The sequence below is a fragment of the Danio rerio genome, chromosome 3 (assembly GCF_049306965.1).
Source record: "Danio rerio strain Tuebingen ecotype United States chromosome 3, GRCz12tu, whole genome shotgun sequence".
Lineage (NCBI taxonomy): Eukaryota > Metazoa > Chordata > Actinopteri > Cypriniformes > Danionidae > Danio > Danio rerio.
In genome coordinates this window covers 45,678,815-45,702,699 of record NC_133178.1, presented here as the reverse complement: position 1 = coordinate 45,702,699, position 23,885 = coordinate 45,678,815, and the positions used below count along the sequence as shown (strand labels likewise).

The following is a 23,885-nucleotide window of genomic DNA, read 5'->3' as shown; positions in this document are numbered from 1 at the left end:
CCATCAGCCAATCAGATTGAGGAACAAGCTAGAACTGTGTGTGTGTGTGTGTGTGTGTGTGTGTGTGTGTAAATATATATATATATATATATATATATATATATATATATATATATATATATATATATATATATATATATATATTTATTTATTTATTTTTTTTCACTATTGCTACAGTCTAAATGATCAGAAACAACATTGATTTTGTCCAGCATCGCAAAAACCAATCACACATGTTACAAATACAAAACAAATGTAAATATCCATACCAATACACACACATTATTATAATCAAAACATTTAAATTCATTTGGCCTGCAGAACACAAATGCAGAAGGTAAAAAATACTTATTTATTTGCTACAAACGCAAAATAAAAGCCTTAAATTTGAAGACTTTGTGATAAAAACTTGTTAACACTCTTCTTAACTCCCTCCCTCCCCCCTTTTTTTAAACAAAATCTTTTAACATGAAAAACATGTTATTTCTCATTTCTATATGGCAGCCAGCATTCCTTTATCACCAGCATCAGCTTATCTACTCAAACGGAGTTGTTTTTTTGTGCATTAGATGAGATGATGCATTAAATAACCTCACACCTTCAGTGCAAGCTTACAGAGGTACTAATCTGAGCACAATTTCTTCTATCTTCTCTACATTTATAGAAAGTGTGAAGGCTAGCAATCACATTTCAGTTTTCTCTGCAATACGCTTTTATATGTTGGGTGAATTTGATAGACACGTGTACTGCAGCAATTTTGCCTAAAAAATGATAACTACATCATAATGCACCATCCAATCAGTCCTGTATGACTTTCCATTTGGTGTGGAACTCAAAGGAATATTACGAAATGTAATTAGGCCTAAACTACATGGGTTACTGTCAGGTTTCATTGTATGAGCATGAAAAAGAATGACAGAATTATCATTTCTATTTTTTAATTAAACATCATCATTGTAATATGGCACAGATAATACAACAATATGATTTAAAGAGTTTCTTTTCACAAGAATGTCTATAAGGTTCCAGCTCAAAATGTCTTTCAGATCATTTATTATTTCATACTAAAAATGACCCTTTTTATTGGAAGCAATGGAACATGCTGTGTCTCTTTAAATGCAAATCAGCTCCTGCTCCATGCCCCCTTACTAGAAGAGGATGGCGCCTTTGCTGTTAGTGTTTCATTTACTCTGGTAATAACAAGGATCTGCTTGTGTTTTATAGTTTTGTTAGTTTAAATTCTTGAATTCAGTTTTCTGAGCTCACAGACATAAAACACATAGAAATCTGACTACCAAAGATAGATAAAAACAAATAAACACCTGCCACAGATTTGAAAAAAATATTTTCTATGTCTGTAAATGCAAGTTTGAGATCATCCATAAAAGACATCTGGTTAAAAACTAGCCTAAAGCTGTTAAACTGGCAGAGTACCATATGTCATTAAAAACAAGCCTAGAGCGCCATCGGCTATTAAACACAGGCCTAGAGCTGTAAAAAAACTAGCCTAGAGCACCATCTGCTGTAAAAAAACTGCCTAGAGTGCCATATGGTCTTAAAGACTAGCCTAGAGCTGTTAAAATTTAGCCTAGAGCACAATCTGATGTTAAATACTAGCCTTAAACTGTTAAAAGCAAGCCTAGAGCATCATCTGCTGTTAGAAATAGGCCTAGAGCTGTAAAAATAAACTAGCCTAGAGAACCATCTGCTGTTAAAAAAATAGCCCAGAGTGCCATCTAGTCTTAAAGACTAGCCTAGAGCTGATAAAAACTAGCCTAGAGCACAAACTGTTATCAAACACTAGCCTAAAACTGGTAAACAACAAGCCTAGAGCACCATCTGCTGTTAAAGACAGGCCTATAGCTGTAAAAAGCTAGCCTAGAGCACCATCTGCTGTTAAAAACAAGCCTAGAGTGCCACCTGCTCCTAAAAGACTAGCCCAGAGCTGTTGAAAAATAAGCCGAAAGCCCCATATGTTGTGGAAAAACTAGCCCAGAGGTGCTAAAAATTAGCCTACAGCACCATTTGAAGTTAAACCCTTGCTGAAAATCCAGCTTAAACCAGCCTAGGCTGGCTGGCTGGTTTTAGCTGGTTGACCAGGCTGGTTTTAGAGGGGTTTTGGCCATTTCCAGGCTGGTTTCCAGCCATTTCCAGCGTGGTCTTAGCTGGTCAGGCTGGAAAATTACCAGCCAAATCCAGCTAAAACCAGCTTGACCAGCCTGGTTTAAGCTGGACATAGCTGGTTTTGGCTGGGCTCCCAGTCTGGCTAAGCTGGTCAAGCTGGTTTTAGCTGGTCATCTCCCAGCCTGACCAGCTAAGACCAGGCTGGAAATGGCTGGAAACCAGCCTGGAAATGGCCAAAACCCCTCTAAAACCAGCCTGGTTGACCAGCTAAAACCAGCCAACCAGCCTAGGCTGGTTTAAGCTGTTTTTTTCAGCAGGGACACTAGCCTAGAGCTGTTAAAATCTAGCCTAGCCTAGAGTGTCATCTGCTCTTAAAGACTAGTCTAAAGCTGTTTAAAACTGCCCTAGAGCATCATCTGTTTTTAAAAAGAAAAGGGTGCGCGACGTATTTGAGGACCGGGAGGGAAATGCGCGATTTCCGGGAGATTATCACTCGTTTGCAGGCATCCGAGAGTCTCTGTGAATTTACAGGAGACTCCCGAAACTTCCAGGAGACTTGGGATGGCTGGAATGACCTCCCGCCCTACTCATAATTCTCTCTTCATATTACATATCCATAAAACGCTGTGATATAACCGGACTCGGATCATATTGCTGTCTCCCTACAATCGATCCACTCTAGAGTTCGTTTCAATCTAGCCGAGATCACCTCATTAAAGCAATCTGGGACCGAGCGTGATTTGTGCAATCACATATGCCAAACGAACCGCGCTAACTGGGCAAACGAGACAGGTTCCGAAACAAAAGTCTAGGTGTGAAAGCACCCTAAAAATAGCCTAGAGTGCCATCTGCTCTTAAAGACTAGTCTGGAGCTGTTAAATATAGCCTAGAGCACAATCTGCTGTTAAATACTAGCATATAGCACCATTTGCAGTATAAATATAGCCTAGAGTGCCACCTGCTGTTAAAATAGCCTAGAGTGCCATCAGCTCTCAACGACTAGTCTAGAGCGCTATCTGCTTTTAAAGACTTGTCTAGAGCTGTTTAAAACTTGCATACAGTGTCATCTGCTGTTAAAACTAGCTTAAAGAACCATTTGCTCGAAAGGAGTCTGGCTGCAGACTCGATGCACATGCTATCTGAGCTGCATGCAATGCTTTTGAATGGGCGCACCTAACCACACCCATCACAGTGACGTCACTAGCTCCATTGAGTGCACTGTGTTTGACATTGCATCCAGGTACAATTGATTTGCTCTTAAAGACTAACCTAGAGCTGTTAGAAACTAGACTAGAGCTCCATATGGTGTGAAAAACTAATCTAGAAGTGTTAAAAACTAGCCTAGAAAACCATCGGAAGTTAAACACTAGCCTAGAGATGGTAAAAACTAGCTTTGTCTAGAGTTCCATCTGCTCTTAAAGACTAGTCTAGAGCCGTTTAAAACTAGCCTGGAACATCATTTGTTCATAAAAGCTAGCTTAGCGCACCATTTGCTTTTAAAGACTAGCCTAGAGCGGTTACAAAGTAGCATAGAGCGTCATATGTTCAGAAAAACTTGGCTAGAGTGCCATCCGCTGTTAAAAGCTAACCTAGAGTCTGCTGTTAAAAAAATAACCCAGAGTACTTTCTGCTTGTAAAGACTAGCCTGGAGCTGTTAAAACTAGCCTAGAAAGCAATCTGCTGTTAAAAATTAGCCTCGAACTGTTAAAAACTGACCTAGAGCACCATTTGCTGTTAAAGGCAAGGCAAGGCAAGGCAAATTTATTTATATAGCACATTTCATACACAGTGGCAATTCAAAGTGCTTTACATAAACAAGAATAAAAAAAGACAAATTTAAGAAAATAGAAAAAAATACAAACAATAGAAAAGATTAAAAACAGATAAAATCAGATTAAAATGTGTTAAAACAGGTTATAAAAGAATCAAAGAGAGAAAAGAACATAAACACTAGCATAGATTTGCTGCAACATTTGCTGTATAAAACTAGCCTAGAGCGCCATCTACAGATAAAAATAGCCTAGAGTGCCCTGTGCTCGTAAAAACTAGACTGAAGCTGTTAAAATCTAGCCTAGAGCACAATCTGCAGTTAAAAACTAGCCTAAATCTGTTAAAAACAGACCTAGAGCACCATCTGTTAAACACTAGGCTAAAGCACCATCTACTGTTCTTTGCTCGAGAAGGGTCTGGCTGCAGACTTGGTGCACATGGAATCTGAGCTGCATGCAGTGTTTTAAATGGGCTCACCTAACCCCTACCCAACCCTGCTCGGCTAAGTGACATCACTAGCTCCATTGAGTGCATTTGTCTGACATTGCATCCAGATACTATTGATTTGCTCTTAAAGACTAGCCTTGAGATGTTACAAACTAGCCTAGAGTGTTATATGTTCTTAAAAACTAGCCTAGAGTGGCATATGCTGTTAAAAGCCAGCCTGGAGCACCATCTTTTCTTAAAGACTAGCCTAGAGTCCTATCTACTGTTAGAAAAATCTAGCCTAGAGCACCATCAGCTCATTAAGTATATAATGATAGTCTATATAGTCTAGAATAGTCTAGAGCTACAGCCTAGAACACCTTCTGCAGTTAGAACTAAGCTCAGAATTAATTCAAGAAGGATTTGTGATGCAAAATCTCAGAATTGATGCAGAATGGATTATTTTTGTCACCGCTCGTGTACTAATTAAGCATAGAAAAGTTTATTTTAGGATACTTGGGCTGAATCAGAGCAATCAAGGGAGTTCAGAAACAGAACTAATAGAGAGAATAACACTGTGCAGATTGTTTTATTCTCAAAAAGCAGCATTAATGTAAGCTTAAAGTAAAAAAAGCATAATAAATCCGCTTCCTCACCACGTGCATGGTCACACAGTATGAGCCGACTCACTTTTTATCTGAATCTCTGTCAGCTCCCTCAGAATAGTCCGGAAGGAGGGCCGTGCAGCAGCATCATATGTCAGACACCTGCTGATGAAGCTGGCCAGCTCTTGAGACGAAGGTACCGCCAGGCGACTCTGCGTCTCGTAGAAGCGCTGTTTCTGTACACAGAGCAGAGCTTATAGAAAATGCTGAGACTGTGCGGTGTCATGTAGACCGTTGGTGGAGCCATACCTCAGATAATGTGCTGTTGCTGACATGAAGATCACCGTTGTTGCAGATTTCCAGCAGAGTGGCTCCAAAGCTCCACTTGTCTGCAGCGCTTCCTATACGAGTCCCGTCAGCAACACACTCTGGAGCAATCCATGGAATTCGCTCCACGCGCTCTGTAAAACACAAAGAAATCAAACAACAAGAAACAAACCTCCAAAATAAAAACATCCCAATAATATTAAGTGAAAAACAGTATACAGCCAGGAAAATAAGTATTGAACATGTCAAGATTTTTCCTGGCATTTATATTTCTAAAAGAGCTGTTGACATGGAATTAACCAGACTTTGGTAAAAATTTAAACAATCCAAACAGAAAAATTAAACAGAAAAAAAAATTTTAGAAAGATGAGTTATGCGAAATAATAATGAAATGACACAATGAGAAAGTACAGAAGTGGTGTGTCTGTCAGGTGTCAGAAGTCAGGTGACTGGCTGGGCCATTCTACAGCTCGATTTTCTTTCGCTGAAAGCATTTGAGAGTTTCCTTGGCTGTGTTTTGGATCACTGTCTTGCTGAAATGTCCACCCTGGTTTCATCTTCATAATTCTGCTAACGTAAATGTTGGATTGAAGCAGTGGATATTTATTTACAATGCAGAGGGTTGCTGAATAACTACTGAGAGATTTCAGCTGCTGTCTGGGCTTTCACTGCCTTTCTACACCTACCTTTCTTTATTTGTTCAATACATTATCCCTGCATCATTTTATTTTATTTCACATACCTTCATTTGTAAACTAATTAGATTTGTTTTCTTTTGCATATTTGAATTGTTTTGGTTGTTACTAACATCTGGTGAAAATTTCAAGTCCACAGTCCATGTTTTCAGAGAAAAACAATACTTGTGTTTAATACTTATTTTCCCCACTGTATGACCATTAGGGGTGGGACGCTTCACAAAACTGTCAGTTCAGTTTGTGTCATGGTTTTCAGTTTACCAAATACCATTTTGAATTACCATACATCAGCATAAAATACTTAGCCTTTTAATCTACCATTTACAGAATAAAAACATTGAAGGATGTGGGCTGTCAAATATAAATGCAGATGTTTACAATGATGGACACACAGTTTTCATTTTCATCTATTAAACACTGTTAAATATGCAAAAGTGTGTCTGCACCCATAGCTTCGTAGGCATATAGCGACTGTCACATAGCGCAATTGTGCTTTAGGCGTGTCAAATTCGAATCAGGGCTCATTGACCTTTCGCAAACCTCCTTCACCGTTACCCTCAGTCCAACGTCATTTCCAGCCACTATACTGTCCTATCAATATAAAGGTGAAAAAATGGCAAATGCAAATCTTTACAGTCCACATGAACTGAAATCTGCGACAGTTTTTTTTCATATTGTGACAGTTTCTTGAGAAACAGAACATTACATGAGAAAACAGTGGGCGTAGTTGGTTTTTTTTGCTATGAACTGATTGGATGTAGCAAAGTAGGCATTTTATTTAGAAAGTTCGGGAATAGGGTTCGGGGAGAGTTATTACAACCTAACAGGCTCCTCCTCTTCACAATTTCTGTTTGCTGGAGGGGCATGGTTAAGTATGTTAGCTAAGCCCAATTCCTCAGACAGACGTAATTTGAGAATTTAACTGAAAACAAACAGGAAGTGCATTTTCAGATTTTTATTTTAGATTACAAGAGCAATTATTTTTTTCTAAATGACATGCACAGATAAACTGTTCACCACAAAACTAACAATGTGAGCTATCAAAACGAATATGCTTAGTTTTTATTTATTTTTAATTTAAAAACTTATATGTATTATACACTCACCAGCCAATTTATTAGGTACACCAGTCCAACTGCTCATTAACACAAACTTCTAATTAGACAATCACATGGCAGCAACTCAAAGCATTAAGGCATGTAGAGATGGTCAAGATGATCTGCTGTAGTCAGAATGGGGAAGCATCAGAATGGGTGATTAAAGTGACTTTGAACATTGCATGGTTGTTGGTACCAGATCAGCTGGTCCGAGTATTTCAGAAACTACTGATCTACTGGGATTTTCACGCACAACCATATCTAGGAATTACAGAGAATGGTCTAAAAAAGAGAAAATTTCCAGTGAGCGGCAGTTCTGTGGGCTTTATTTGATGCCAGAGGTCAGAGGAGAATGCCTAGGCTGGTTTTATCTGATAGAAAGACAACAGTAACTCAAATAACCACTCGTTACAGCCAAGGTATGCACAAGAGCATCTCTGAACGCACAACACATCCAACCTTGAGGTGGATGGGCCACAGCAGCAAAAGACTACACCGGGTGCCCCTCCTGTCAGCTAAGAACGGGAAATTGAGGCTACACTTCGCACAGGCTCACTAAAACTGAACAACAGAAGATTGAAAAACGTTGCCTGGTCTGATGAGTCTTAATTTTTGCTACGACATTCGAATGGTAGGGTCAGAATTTGGTGTCAACAACAGGAAAGCATGGATCATCCTGACTTGTATCAATGGTTCAGGCTGGTGGTGGTGGTGTAATGGTGAGGGGGTTATTTTCTTGGCACACTTTGGGCCCAATAGTACCAATCGAGCATCGTGTCAACACCACAGCCTACCTGAGTATTGTTGCTGACAATGTCCATCCCTTTATGATCAGTGTACCAATCTTCTGATGGCTTCTTCCAGCAGGATAACGTGCCATGTCATAAAGCGTGAATCATGTCAGACTAGTTTCTTGAACATGACAGGTTCACTGTACTCAAATAACTTTCACAGTCCCCAGATCTCAATCCAATAGAACACCTTTGGGATGTGGTGGAACGGGAGATTCACATCATGGATGTGCAGCCGACAAATCTGCAGCAACTGTGTGATGCTATCATGTCAATATGGATTAAAATCTCTAAGGAATATTTCCAGTAGCTTGGTGAATCTATGCCACAAACAATTAAAGCAGTTCTGAAGGCAAAAGCGGGTCCAACCCGGAACTAGAAAGGTGAAACTAATAAAATGGCCGATGAATGTATATACATACCTGTCAACCTGCTGAGATTCTCCCGTATTTAACTTTTCTATCTATATTTAAGTTTCCTGCATTTTTCCTGTACTGTTAATCTTTCTATGAAAAGTGTAATTAGAAAGAGCCGATTTGAAATATGATTTAACTGCAAGAGTCGTTAAAGAGAATTATGCTTTTGCTTTATTCCGGCTTGAAAGCACGTTGACATTAATAGTAATACAGGGTAACCGGTGATTTTACATTCCAATGTTGACAAGTATGGTATATATATGAAAGTGTAAGCCAACCAAATCAGTTTACTGGAGAGAGGTCTGGATGCAGATGCAGTTGCAAAGCTTTTTAATGCCTAAACCAAGCCCCAACCACATAGTGACGTCACCAGATGCATTGAGTGCATTGTGTCAGACATTGCATCTCTGAAATATGCAGTCTCAGGTTGCAAATCCAAGTCTGCATCCAATCCAGATACTATTGGTTTACTTTCAAATCTATAATCTGCTATGTCTATTCAAACATGAATTCTGATGAGGAGGTCCAAAGAAGACATAATACAGCTTATTACTGCTTATTATTGAGATGCTTATCATCTTTTTGTTGTAAAGACCTTGATAATATTATAGGTTGACCTCAAAGAACGGCACAACATTCATGACTTATTTATTATTTATGTTCTCTGGACAGCTGCTTCACTGCTGTAAATATGATCTAAAGGAAGCAAACATCACTATGAGGAAGTGGTTGGCTTCCTGTTCTCTCAACCACGAGAGAACCTGATGAAGTAAATAGTAGAGAGGTAACTAGAGAAATGATACAGAGATGGGGTACAGGATGTGCTCGATTCGATCTAGAGCACGTGAGAATAACAACACGAGCTTACCTCCTTGAGATAGAGCTGACAGAGAAATGCCTGGGTCACTGAGCTTTACAAAAGGAGACGTGCCCTCCTCTAAACCTTTCCGGACCACCAGGATGTTCTTGCCACAGACATTTCCATGCACTAAACGCTTGGTCTCCTGCAAAGCACATATATGATGGTAGTTGTTTTTAATGATGCAGCTGACAATAACATTAAATGTAGTTCTCCTAATGTAAACAACATGTGTTAAAATCAGAAATTCTTTTGATTTTAAAATGTAACATCAGAGATATTTGTGAATTAGTTTACTTTACTGATTAAATGTATTGTTTCACATTACAGAAGTGAGAAGATGTTGTGCTCATGTTTGGCTTGTGCGATTAAAATATTAAATGTAATTAGTCACACAGTGTGGCGGTTAATCAAATTAATCACAAATTAACCACATACAGATGTTACTACTTCAATGTGTTCCTTGTACCGCCATTCATGCCGCGGCGACGGCGGTGCTTGATGCGCCAGCAGCATTTGACCGCTGGGTGGCACTTTAACCACAGATATTCAGCTTTGCCTTTTCACAATGCTAAACAGACTGTTCTGTAGGCGTAGCTTACTGTATGTGATGTGATGTGTTCAATTAAAATATAATTTTAATTTAGTTTTTCTGGTAATAGACATGCTCTTACACTATACTATGCTGTAGAAAAGATACATGGTGAGAAGTCAAAAAGCTAATATAAGAATTAAGTTATTAGCCTTCAGTGCCCGATTAAATTGCGTTGGGGTGAAAATAATGTTTTGATTTCTTTGACTATCATGGCAATGTTATAATCTCAAATCTTAAACGTGCGCATATGAAAAACAGCAAAATAATATAGATTATCCTGCCGATAGAGCACATCACCTCACAGTTGTGAACTTGCGATCACCTCAACTTACATTTAATTTTTTTTTTTACCTGGTTTATTGTAAACTTATTAAGTGCAAAGAGGATTCGTTTTGGAAAATAGAATTGAAGAAATGAAAGACAACTAAAATGAAAGCACAAACATTCAGTACAAATAATTAGTCTTAAATAAATAAATAAATAAATAAATAAATAAAGCAGTCTTTTAGTCTAAATATAGAGAGATGTAGTGTTTGCTATTTTGATAGAACTAAGACTAGACATGTTCATTTATATTTTTAATTTACGTTTTTATTTACATTTTCGTTGTTGATTATATTTACGATCTCATTTTATGTTTCAATTATAGTACATAATAATAAACGAATAATGAAAATAAATGAATAATGAAAATATTACATAAATTAAGTCTGGCAGGTTTATTTTTAATAATTTAGTTTCAGTTCCGTTTTTTTGTTTCAAAACGTCAATGTTCTGCTTTAAAGTATAACTGTTGTTTTGTTTTGTTTTTTTACTTAATGGCTCAGTATGTTTTGTATTTTATTTTCATATTCAGTCACCTTGCATATGCGTGTGAAATATAATGCCGCATAACCGCGGAAAAAGAAGAAAAGGCTGTCAGTTAAAGCTAATTAATCAAAATAAGCTATATTAAAATACAGCATTTATGTTAATACAGGCAGAGTGTGAACAAACGGCTAAGATATGTGCTTGCCTTGTCCCGCAAGTTTATTTTTAATAATTTAGTTTCAGTACTATTAATTTTTTTCTCAAAACGTCAATAGCACCTTCAATAATCTAAACATTAAAGATGGACCGCAAGATGTGTTGAGTGGCTATATGTGAAGAACAATGGCAAAGCTAAGTGTGATTATTGTAATAAACTAATAAGTTATAAAGCAGAGTCCCGACCAACAGGACTGACTAAGCATATGCGGTTGGCTCATTCTTCACGAATATAGAATTAAAATTATGGCGCGTTAGGTTCATTGTGCATCCTGCAGGTGCAACCAACAAGGGTTGTGCATTTGAGTTTAACTTTTTGAGCGTTATAAGCAGCTCGTTGTTAGTTTTTATTTAAATATATCGAGCCGAAACTAAGCAGCGCATTCTCTCCGCCTCCTCGTTTATAACCAGCGGGACACGCCACTGAAGCAGTGGAGGACACTCCGTCGTTCATAATCTTTGCTGATTTGTCGGAGTCGAAAGAATATATCAAAGAGGAATGTTCTTTTGACAGTCCCGATATGTTCAATCTTTTTTTCCCTGTCATTTCTCTTCAGCAAATTATATTTTTAAAGCTGCTTGATTCTTTTAAAACCGAAAGCAGAGCCCGTCAATTGGTGTTTTTTCATAAGATACTCCTCTATCAAGGTTTTATTTTATGAGTATTCTTTAATGTGCTTTTTAATAGTTTTATTTTATTCAAAGCAGCACCTAAAAGCGAATTTATCCTCAAAACGTGGCATGAGAGCGATGCATGTCATGTGTCGCATATTGCCTTTTTTTCTGATCTTTTTGCATAAAGGTTTTAATCAAAAGACAGGTAATTTAATTACTTTCGATGTGCTAAAATATTTGTTAAATAAATGTTATTTCAAAAAAAGCATATGCAATGTGCTCTGACAGGTAAAATCCGATTCTTTCTCTCTTTCAAGTTCAAAGCAAATTTGAATGCCAAAGGATTTTAGATATGCATATACAAGACTATGTAGTATATTAACATCAACAAATTAATAAAATAAGTAGCAAATGAGAAATAAATGACAGACAAGTTGAACAGACATTATCTCTAATTATCAGAATTGCAAGATTAAAACAGCTGAATATAGGCCTAAATAATCTAGAAAGCAACTACTGCGCGCTGATATTTCTTCTTCTTTTTTTCGGAATAACGAACAATTTCAACCGCGGGGAGATACCGACAGCTTGATTTGCAGTATTTTCTAACATGTTAGAAGCGGGCAGCGGACATCAGCTAGCCGTAAAGACGGCCCGCACAAAAAAAAAACATGGCTGCCGGTGGAGAAGCGGCTGTGCCCTCAGCAGCTGATTGAGACGGAGCTGCATATCCCGAGTGCACTAAATACTCCGAGATCCGGGAGAAATTCTACCCGATAATCCAACACATACAAAACAACTTTGAGTCCCTGTCGAACAGAACCCATCTTACTGGGGGAGTGTGTGTGCTGCTGTGTGTTCACCCAACAATACCCGCTCCTGTCTCCAACACACAAATACTGGAACTCTTTATGTGGACTTACTTTTGATAATAGGCTACTATTATTACCTTTATCCTGTTTAATGTTATCAAAAATCTATTTTTATTTTTATTATTATATTTTTATTTTTTATTCTATTTTTATTTTTATTAATCATTTTTTTATTAGCCTATATGTTATTTTCATATTTGTTTGCACTACTGCCCTTTTTGCACTGTCTTGTTTGTGAGACGCGCACTGCTTTGGCAAAACGAATGTACAGTTACTTGTCATGCCAATAAAGCACCTCAAATGTGAAAATAGCCTAGGCAACAAATAACAAATAGTAGTGTAATAATAACAAAAAATGCCCTTTTCATGTTCATACAATAGGCCTATGTGTGGGTTTTGACAATATGTGTTTAATTAAGCTATAAAGATCAGATGAAATGCATAGTGAAATATGAAATAAATGTCTCTTTTGCTGAAAATTTAATTAATCTATATATTTATTATTTTAAAAATCAACTCATTTTTGCCCAGAGAAAGAGGCGCGCGGCACTAGCGGACATGGGGTGCTTTTCCAAAAAAAGACGTACAGTAACTTGCAGCTGAACTATGCACAGTTTGGGGAAAAAAAGGATATAGTGATGCATGTCCCCCAAAACCCCTAGTTTCTCTGTCGCAGATCCATCATTTAAATCAGGTTAGTTATAAGTAAAACGCACATAATGATAAAGCACACCATCATCACGAGGGCAATTAAATAGACAACCTAAACATATTTTTAATTGTTTATTTATGTAATGTGAGTTTTTATAACTTTGTTCTTTAAATTATTTATAACTTAGGCTATTCTATCGAGATGACACCATAAAAGGCCTTCAATGCATTGATATAGGTAATAGGGATACAATGAAAAGCCGATTTTCACTATTGACCCTGTTTTTATTCATTGACGGCTTCCCAACGCCGCTTTTCTGTTGTGCGAAAAAAAGCTGCTGCAAATAAGCAAATTTATGACAAAACAATTTTAATAGTTTCATAGTAGTAGCTGGTGTGCTTCATCTGCGTGATTCTGATTTGACATTCTTCCGCTAAACTTGCACTGTGTTGATGTGTAAATGGACTATGTGTTGATGTGTTAATGGGCTATGATCTTTGCTATTGAGTTCTCTTTGCAACTTTCAATTTCGAGGTGGGGGAAGTGGGAAGAGGCAATTCAAATGTACCATCTCTAAAAAAAGGCCGCTTACGCGGCATTTGTGTTTATTATTACCTTATTTTTATTTTATTATTATTAATTTATTCATTCATTCTTCATTCATTTTCTTTTCGGTTTAGTCCCTTTATTAGTCTGTGATCGCCACAGCGGAATGAACCGTCAACTTATCCAGCATATGTTTTACGCAGTGGATGGCAGGAGGGCCAGCTGGGGCTTCGGGACGGAGTGAAAGGAATTTGCCCCGAGTCTGGGAAAGATGGCTTGCCGTATTTACACTATAGTTTTCCTATCGCACACATGCGCCAAACAAATAAACAAATAAATAAAAAGGAAAAGAAAACATCTAGACTTATAGGCTGAGGTCTTTTTGCTTAAAATCGCCCTTATGTTTCCGTTTTAAATGTAAGGCTGTTGCATAGAATAATACAATTTTAATTTATAAGTGATTTTGCTGCGTCCCCCTTGATGTTTCAATAACGCATAATAATCTACACACGTATTAAAGACACAGCAGACATAAAGGTTGTGTGTGAGAGACCGAGCAAAAGAGCGCTCTCTTCACAGCTCTGTGGATGCTGCTAGCGGCTTCTTTCTTTTTGTTATTTATTTTGCAGATAATACACTATATGAATACAACAGAAAGACATAACACTTTACAAATAACCTTTTGTAGACTCAAAACAAGTGTCATATCTTGATAAGCCTTAGCCACATTGAAATATAATTTAAAGAATTACATTATCGGATATAATAAAATCGCAATAAATAAATAAACCAATATAAAACAAGCAAAAGCAAGCTATAACAGTTTAGGTAGGCCTATACATAAATAAAACCGTTAAAGCCAAATCAAACTTTTATTTTACAAGATATTTTCTTTTAAAAGATTTTAGATATTTTCTAAAAACAATAAACACCAGAGAAGGTTTAGAATATTATTTATAAAGTATTTGGATATGATGATAATAATCAAATCGTGCAAACAGAGCATTTTTGGGAACACGTTTCAGGTCTCTCCAGGGCTGCGTTTCCCAAAAGCATCGTAAGCCTAAGAAGTTCGTAGAAATGATCGTACGACTGATCTTAATATTACGGTCTGTTTCCCAAAAGCATCGTAACTTAAGTAGCACTTGAAAATCTTCGTGGATCTACGAGTGCTCTGGAGTAATCGTAAAGCCTTAAGTGCATCGTAAGGAGACAGAGTTATGAGGGCACCTGCTGGACAACCGGCAAATTGCACCTACAATTTACTTCTCTTCAAAGTCATTATTCATTTTATTTGTACGTATATCTCTATTCATTTATATTTTCTACACATTACACAATTCAATATACAAATAATAATAATTAATAATTAGGCTAAACTTTTCAAAAATAAATGTAAGAGCTTATTTATTTATTTATTTATTTACTTATTTATTTATTTTGATGTGAGATAAGCAATTTTTGATAAAGAAATTGATAAATAATTCTACTTAATTAAGGTTTCATATAAATATCGAAAATGATGCTGATGTCATTTCCGGCAAGGACTGTTAGAATTAGTTTTATGCGAGATTGGAGCAAGACAGTGTTTTTACAGTACGACATTTCCAGTTAATTTATGTTTTTAAACTGGCTCAAAAATATTTTTTTTTTTATGTTATTCGAGTTGAATATACATTCACACAAGTAGAAGAAGAATTATATGGATTGCTATAACATGTGCAACAATAACGAGCCATTCTATAGCGTGACATTTCAGCACTTAACAAACGGATAGCGACTCCTAAGTTGCACTTAAAGCTGGGCTACGTGCAATTGTGTTAAGTGCATTTTTGGGAAACGCACGTGAAACAATAACGAACGTTCGCAAAATGACTCGTAGAAAACGCTCTTAAGTGCTAAGATCAATCGTTATCGGGAAACGCAGCCCAGTGCATTTGGGCTGAATGTTTGACTGTGTCTAAATGAGGATGTTATAAAATACATTTTCTACCGAGTTATTGACGGATGCACGATGCCAACACTCGGGGGACGTTCTGGGGGCTGGGTTTGCGTTACGCGCTGCGAGCTATAGGCCGACAGTGGAAATGCGACATGACTTCGGTCTCGATGCCCATTAACACCTGAAAGACAAGCTTTTGGTTATGAGACGGGGGAAGGGGTATGTCTCCACCCTCAAGTGTTTTCCACAAACATGGTTACACAAAATCCAAAACTCCCGAGGACGGATGGCGTAACCGTAGCAAAACCTATGCGTTTTAAAACCAAACCGCAAATGGGGCCTTATGAAAATGAATGTTTCTATGCACAGCAACTTCTGGACTGAACTATACTTGTTATTTAAAATATCTCTATTACGCTCTAGCATTCGCCAAAACGAATTTGTACATACAAACACCGAACATAGCCTAGCTGAATAGGGTGTTGCCTGCTGAGCCATGACAGCAGCAGACAATTCCGCACGACCATAAAGCCTTCACCCGACAGTTATTTTCTAATATTCACAACGCGAGCCACAACAATAGACATGCCATGCCCATCATCCTTACAGACAACTTCGCTTTAAACTGTATTAAGGTCCCATTTACACTGCACAGCAGTTTTATATAAAACGTTAATGATACATATAACAGGCTACATTTTGATGGTGAAATAACCTTTTAAACGATGGCTTTTTATTTCAGTATTCAAACATTAAATAACGAATGCATCAAGTGAAATAACGAATATGCAAAAACACATGTATATAAATATAAAGGACTATTATAATTAGCAAAATGCTGCTCTATAGACAAATACTGCTTGACATTTTAGAAAATGTTTTGCGTATACCCAGTACCGAGAACAAACAAACAAAAGCACATGGCTTGTTAATCAATTTAATCAAGCTCTAGCCATGAATAAAATAATAGACTATTTTATTATTTTAATATTTTAGACGACGGGTTAGTAATTATATTATAAATGGTTATGTTCAGATCAATGAAATAATAACTTTAATAATTCTGCTTTGCATTTTTCTATGCATTACTAACATCACTAAACCATACATTTGTTTTATAAGTTAACCAAATATTTGCAGAGATTCAGCGGTTTTTTTTTCTGACGCGTCAAATTCAAATACAAAACATACTGAGCCATTAAGTAAAAAAACAAAACAAAACAACAGTTATAGCTACTTTAAAGGAGAACATTGAAGTTTTGAAAAAAAAAACTGAACTGAAACTAAAGTATTAAAAAAACAAACCTGCTAGACTTAATTTATGTCCTGCGGCAAAAATATTTTTATTATAATCTGCTTAAAATAGGTCAAATTATTTTATTTTTTTCTGCTTTTGATGAAGCTGCATTCAACTTAAGCTCAATGTCGGCAATGTCTTTAAATAAATAATATATCTAGGCCTATTTTCATTATTCATTAATTTTCATTATTCGTTTATTATTATCTATAATTGTTGAGACATAAAATGAGATAGTAAACTATAATCAACAACGAAAATGTAAGTAAAAACAGAAATAAAAACATAAATGAAAATGTCTTGTCTTAGTCCTGTCAAAATAGCAAACACTGAACATCTCTCTATATTTAGGTTAAAAGACTGCTTTATTTATTTATTTATTTATTTATTTATTTATTTATTTAAGACTACTTATTTGTACTGAATGTTTATGCTTTCATTTTAGTTGCAAAAAGATCAGAAATTGATCTCGCACGCGCAGGGAAAAAAGGCAATTATGCCACACATGACTTGCATCGCTCTCATGCCAAGTTTTGAGGATAAATTCGCATTTAGATGCTGCTTGAAATAAAATAAAACTATCAAAAAGCACATTAAAAACTTTAATAAAAAAATTAAAACATTCATAAAGGAGTATCTTATGGAAAAACACTATGGGCCCTGCTTTCGGTTTTAAAAGAATCAAGCAGCTTTAAAAAATATCTAATTTGCTGAAGAGAAATGACACGAAAAAAAAAAAAAAATAAAAAGATTAAACATATCGGGACTGTTAAAAGAAAATTCCTCTTTGATATATTCTTTCGACTCCGATACATCAGCTAAGATTATGAATGACGGAGTGTCTCTCCTGCTTCAGCAGCGTGTCCCGCTGGTTAAACGATGAGGCGGAGAGAATGCGCTGCTTAGTGAACCTAACGCGCCATTATTTTAATTCTATATTCGTGAAGAATGAGCCAACCGCATATGCTTAGTCCTGTTGGTCGGGACTCTGCTTTATAACTTAGTTTATTACAATGATCACACTTAGCTTTGCCATCGTTCTTCACATGTTGCCACTCGGCACATCTTGCGCTCCATCTTTAAACAAATGTTTACATTATTGAGGTGCTCTCCGGCGGCGAAGTTTCTGGCAGAGTAGCGAGTGAAAAAATGTGCTTGCAGAAATTGGAATCAAAATTTAAATTATATAGCCTATAACAAGCATCGTATTCTTTCTAATCCTCGCCCAGTTTTAATACAAGTTGTTTTTATATTTGTGGCTGTGAAGTTTATTAAGAATATATATATATAGCCTACTTTATTTTTTTATACTTTAAGTGATCTGCTTGAGGTAGGTCACGTTTATCAATGGTAAGTTTTAGCCTAAGTTTACATCAATAACATAATGTGTATTGTCCTTTATCATACAAAAAAAAACAAGAAAAAAAAAAACATTATTATACATAGTTTCCTTTAGCCTATAAAAAGGCCGCAAATGCATTAAAAGGCAAGCGCATATCTTAGCCTTGAGTTTGTTCACACTCTGCCTGTATTAACATAAATGTTGTATTTTAATATAGCTTATTTTGATGAATTAGCTCTAACCTTCGACAGTTTTTTCTTCTTTTTCCGCGGTTATGCGGCATTATATTTCACACACATTTGCAAGGTGACTGAATATGAAGTTAAAATACAAAACATACTGAGCCATAAGTAAAAAAAAAAACAAAAAAACAAAACAACAGTTATAGCTACTTTAAAGGAGAACATTGACGTTTTGAAAAAAAAAATGAACAGAACTGAAACTAAATTATTAAAAATAAACCTGCAAGACTTAATTTATGTCCTGCGGCAAAAATAATTTTATTATACTTTTAGTGATCTGCTTAAGGTAGGTCAATTTATTTTTCTCAGTGTTTCACGTACTGTACGGCAATGTCTTTAAATAAATAATTTATTTAGGCCTATTTTCATTATTCATTTATTTTCATTATTCGTTTATTATTCGTTTATGTACAATTGTTGAGACATAAATAAGATAGTAAAATATAATCAACAACGAAAATGTAAATAAAAACAGAAATAAAACATAAATGAAAATGTCTTGTCTTAGTCCTATCAAAATAGCAAACACTGAACATCTTTCTATATTTAGGCTGCTTTATTTATTTATTTATTTATTTATTTATTTATTTATTTATTTATTTATTTAAGACTACTTATTTGTACTAAATGTTTGTGCTTTCATTTTAGTTGTCTTTTACTTCTTCAATTCTATTTTCCAAAACGAATCCTCTTTGCACTTAAAAAGTTTACAATAAAGCGTGTTAACAAATTTTAAATGATTAATGAAGGAATTATAATGCTTTGACTTATTGTTTAATATCATTTACAAGCACAGTAGCTGTATGATCTATTTCTGTCCGTTCGCATCCCGTCCCTTTGCGCCCCCTGGCGGCTCATTCACAAACTGCGGTCATACACTAAAAACAGAGCGGCACCTATTTCAAACGGCGGCGGTACCAGCCGCGGCGTTAATAGCCACTTTGAACTCTCACCTACTGTATCAACTTTGGCTCCAAATGCAAATTGGTTAAGTTAGCTTAATCGTTTATACAAATTTAAGGGACCCTTTTCACAAGCCTGTCATGACGCGTTTAAACATCATCGTAATTTTAAATTCATGAAAGTTTTTAATATCTTGATTTTTTTTTAATTGTATGAACATTTATCTGTATTTATGCATGTATTATATCATCTTTGAGTCAAATTACAAGAACAAATCACTGCTTATGCGAGGTGTTTCTAATAGGGCTGAGAATAAATTTGACATTATTCTCTCCCCTGTCTGCCATCATCAGTCTCACACTATTTTTTTCCTTTTTCTGAAAGTCTCGATAACACCATTGTGGCGTTTTTCTTTCATTATTTCAGCAAATAGGATTGTAAAAAAAATATTTGTTGTATTCACCCATTCACTGCGCTCTAAGTTTACCCAGCTATAATGTTTTCCGCTACTGAGAAACCCAGAAATGTGAAAAGGGTCTAGTGAACTGATTATAAAACAATTAACTTGTTCCCCAAAAAACTTACGGATTGAGTCGTTTCAACTCATTTTCAATAAGTAAGGTGAACATGCAGCAAAATACATGGTTTGAGAGTGTGAAAATCCATAAACAAAACGAAACATCAACTTAAAAGATATGTGACATGATTAAACTGTATGAAATCTAAGATGACCTATATTGGTCTGAATATCTTTTCAAATTTTTTAATGCATTAAATGTGTATATCTTTCTTGTTGCCAAATCTACTATGAATTTTAAATCTTTTTTTCTCTTAGATAATTATATAATATTTTATTCTCTGGGAAAATACTAATTTGACAGTTCTTTCACTTAATTTTGTTGATATTTTTTAAATCGACTATTCCCAGCGTAAAAAATATAGATTTTTATGGATTTTGCAGAGAAACTTTGCAATTTCCCACAAAGAAAGCTGTGTCTTCTAGCAAAAGCAATGACAAATACGTCTCTATTTTAATGATCTAGGTAGAAAGTCTAAAGCACATGGCACAAAAGCATTAGAGGCGTGTACGAATCCACTTTTGCTATTTTAAGGACTGAAGAATATGCTCTGCGCCCCGCCGCATGGTCTAACGGGGTTGTGCTTATTCTCTTAACTAGTTATAGGTGTGTTTTAAGCATAATATGCATTAAACCAATCAGAGTTTCATTTCCTATTCCCTTCAAGAGTCAAGAGTTATGTCGCACCATGGCGCATATGCTATTCACATGGCGGACTTTTTAGGTGGAAAAACTGAACGCTTCTCTAGCGAGAAAACAGTTAAACAGACCATCTGCAGCGTGAAGATAAATAATGAGCCTCCTCTATTTGACTTCTTTACTTTCTCTTTATTTCACTTTTGCTCTTTACTTTACTCCTTTACTTTCACGGAAACGTTGAAACTTACTCCACTGAAGACATCCATTAGCCTACATATTTAATTTCATTTGTTAAGCATTACGATTTGTTTCATAGCTATTTTTAAATTCTGTTCTAATTTTCAGTAATCTAATAAATGAACAGTAATAACAAAGTGTGGTTATTTCCAAACACACATCCTATTCTTATGCCCCATATGGTGATGCAGCTGTCTCCAAACCCGACAGGTGGAAAAAAATCTAAACTTGTTTTTGTTAAAACAAATATAAATATGCATATAATAAATAACACTGATAGTAATATTTACATTATGCAATTGCAAACGGTCATGAATAAACTGAAAAAAGCCCCCCGACAAGAAAAAGGCATAAAGGCAGTGTTTTTAGATTCATGTAGAAAATAATAATTTTTGTAACAATTTTTTAATCCATTTTAAGTAAGAGTTGCGCTGGTCTGAAAATAGCAACAAATCTTGCCCTACATGTCTTGAGCATTAAAGCACTAGGTGTATGATAGGGCCCTAGGATCTATTGTTCCCTAGTGTTCCTAGCATCTCTTAATATTCTTATCAAAAATGTTTTGCACACAAAACAAACCCAGAGTTTCATGTGAAAAACAAAAGACACACAAAACACTGAAATGTACTTTCCTCCTATCAGACTGAATTTTTTCAATTCTAAAAGTCCCACATTGGATACATTACTCACAAGATAGCAAAGAGCGCTAGCAAGCTGTTTAGCGACAGTAAACTTCCACTGAGGAGAAACATGAGCTCTTTCTCTGTGAAGAAACACATCTAAGGGGCCGAACTCCACAAACTCCTCCACCATGATGTCTGTTCAGAAAAACACAGATAACATAACATGTTTGCCGGATGATAAAAAGTACAGAAGAGTGACACTTGCGGCCTTTAAAGAGGAAATCGAAAAGGTCACAGCACTTACTCTCAGTACCCTTGACTGAAAGTCCGTGAACAAAGATCAGATGACAGTGAGACACCTGACTCATTAAACTAGCCGTCTCGAAGAACGCCTAAACACAAACACAAAGACAATGAGATAACATCTGTGCTTTCACTGCTGTTTTCACGCTACATTAACACCAGTCTTACTAGCGCTTTGTCCTTCTGGCTCTGTTCCAAAATTTTGAGAACAACTCGGATCCCTTTTGTTTTGCAGTGATTGTTATTGGACTCATCATCTTCATCCTCTAGTGAACCGCGGATCTTCAGCCAGCCGGAGTAAATGTTAGTCCTGGTGCCGCGTCCCAGGTGCTGCTCCTGTAAGCGTGAAAAAACATCAACAGGGGATTATTCAGCGGCGGTTCACTTTTTTTGTTAACAATATTTTTGATGAGGACTAGTGAAAATTTGTAAACTAAGGGCATATATTCACCAAACTTTCTGGACTTTTTTTTAAAAACACAGAGCCAGAGTTTAAGTACTGCCAGAGTTTTCAAAAAGCAGTGCTTTCGTTGACAGCAAAAAAGAAAAAAAATATCTCAGCTTGAGAAAAAAAAACTCTTTGGTAGGCACGCACCCTAACTGTAAAATGTATATTTGTTTTATTCTATAAACTAATGATAACATTTCTTCCAAATTTAAAATAAAACAAAAATTGTGTAAAAAAAAAAAAGTGACATAATTAGTCAAACACTCAACTTTTTAGGGTAATAGGGTCTTCAGGTCCGCTAGTCTTTCTATTTTGTTCAAAAGGGCCTCATGTATCAACGCTGTGTACGCACAAAACTTTGCGCACGCCAGGTTTCACGCTCAGAATTGCTCACGTTTGGATTTACTAACGATGAACTGAACGTGGGAATGTGCGCAGCTCCACGGCAGCTTTCTGGCTGGCGTACGCACATTTTTTGTGCGTGTCTGTTTTATTTCCATTGGTGACTCCTAGAGGCAGTTGTGTTAAATTGCTCTCTACTAAGAGTCTTTGAGCCTTGCAATGGCAGCTGTATGAGACAGGTTAATCTAGCAGGTAAATAAGGTTTCCATACCATACAGTTTACCATCCAAACATTAAAGCGCAATTTGCTGCGGTCGCCTGTTTTCCTAATGTAATCTGAGCTATCTACTGCACACACATTGCTATAAAGACACTATCTGAAGATGAATTTGCATGCGTGAATCAGAAACATTTCCATTCAATAAATGTGCAAATAAAATATGATGCACAGACTTATTAATGATTCCTACTTGTCTTTCTCGTGATAAATAGTTGGCAAAATCTGATATGTAGCGGGGGGAAAAAGAGTTCATCAGACACTGTATTCGAACGGAGTTCATGCTCGAACGTGTCAAAACATGATAACATGCGTTTTTCGAGCTGCGCCACTGAAACTGTTAAGGATACTGCAACATTTTACACCTATAAATCACACTATTTCTTTTTAATTCACTCAGTGCGATGTTAAGACCCAACTGTGTTAACCGCATCAGCTAACTCTCCCACTCAATTTTTATCTTTTGTTGTTAATCCCAGAGGACAAATTTGCAAATAACACGGCTTTTCTCCGGTCTACCTCCGAAAGGAGCACCTCCAATTCACATTCTGTTCAAAGTTTCTCTTCTTGCTTGCTTTTGCCTTTGCTTTTTCGTTGGGTTTTGCCAAAGTAGAGTCATTTGCATATTCATATGAGGGAGGAGGCAGGGAGGGGTTTTGCGCTCGTGCATGTTGCGCTCAGTTTCACGTTCATTCAGATGTACAAAAGAATATGCGTGAGATTCGGCGTACGCAGTGTTTCATACATCTGAATTTTTTTCTGCGTACGCACATTAACAGCTTTGTGCGTACGCAATGTTTTAGTATGATTTCCACGCAAGTCTTAGTACATGAGGCCCCAGGTCTGCCACTTTTAGCTTAGCTCAGCATAAATCATTGAATCTGATTAGACCATTAGCATCTCGATCAAAAAAAGTGCTTTGATACTTTTCTAAAAGCTTGACACTTTTGTAGTTACATTGTATACTATGAATGATAGAAATGGAAAGTTGCCATTTTCTAGACTGATATGGTTAGAAACTATACTCTTCATTCCAGCATAATAATCAAGAAACTTTGCTGCAGTAGCTACTGTAGTTACCTAGCTGAGGACTATTTTCAGGTGCAGTGAAATAACATTGCGCCTGCTGCAGCAGCAAAGTACCCTGAAAATGGTAAAACTCAACTTTTTAATTCTAGGTCAGTGGTTCCTAAAGTGGTAGTCAGAACCCCTCTGTGTTATGGGACAATGAGAGGGGGCCGATTGGTCATTTCCAAAAATGAACAAAATTTTAATCAACTCTTAAAATTACAATAT

The 23,885-nt window shown here is 36.3% G+C and overlaps 1 protein-coding gene and 1 long non-coding RNA gene across 6 annotated transcripts in view; one reads left to right on the top strand and one right to left on the bottom strand.

The window, feature by feature from the left end:
- Positions 1-23,885, top strand: part of LOC141381273 (uncharacterized) — a 124,232-nt gene that overhangs the window by 49,999 nt on the left and 50,348 nt on the right. The window lies entirely within an intron of this gene.
- Positions 1-23,885, bottom strand: part of tyk2 (tyrosine kinase 2) — a 72,635-nt gene that overhangs the window by 18,577 nt on the left and 30,173 nt on the right. For all 5 annotated transcript variants that reach the window (XR_012401190.1, XM_073944958.1, XM_073944959.1 and 2 more), the window contains 6 exons: positions 21,691-21,858; positions 21,524-21,611; positions 21,287-21,414; positions 9,120-9,255; positions 5,235-5,386; positions 5,011-5,161 (listed from right to left, as the gene is read on the bottom strand). Coding sequence is in view for 4 of the 5 variants with exons in the window: in XM_073944958.1 (XP_073801059.1) it covers positions 5,011-5,161; positions 5,235-5,386; positions 9,120-9,255; positions 21,287-21,414; positions 21,524-21,611; positions 21,691-21,858 (823 nt within the window). In the remaining variant the exon portion in view is untranslated. The remainder of the gene's footprint in view (positions 1-5,010; positions 5,162-5,234; positions 5,387-9,119; positions 9,256-21,286; positions 21,415-21,523; positions 21,612-21,690; positions 21,859-23,885) is intronic.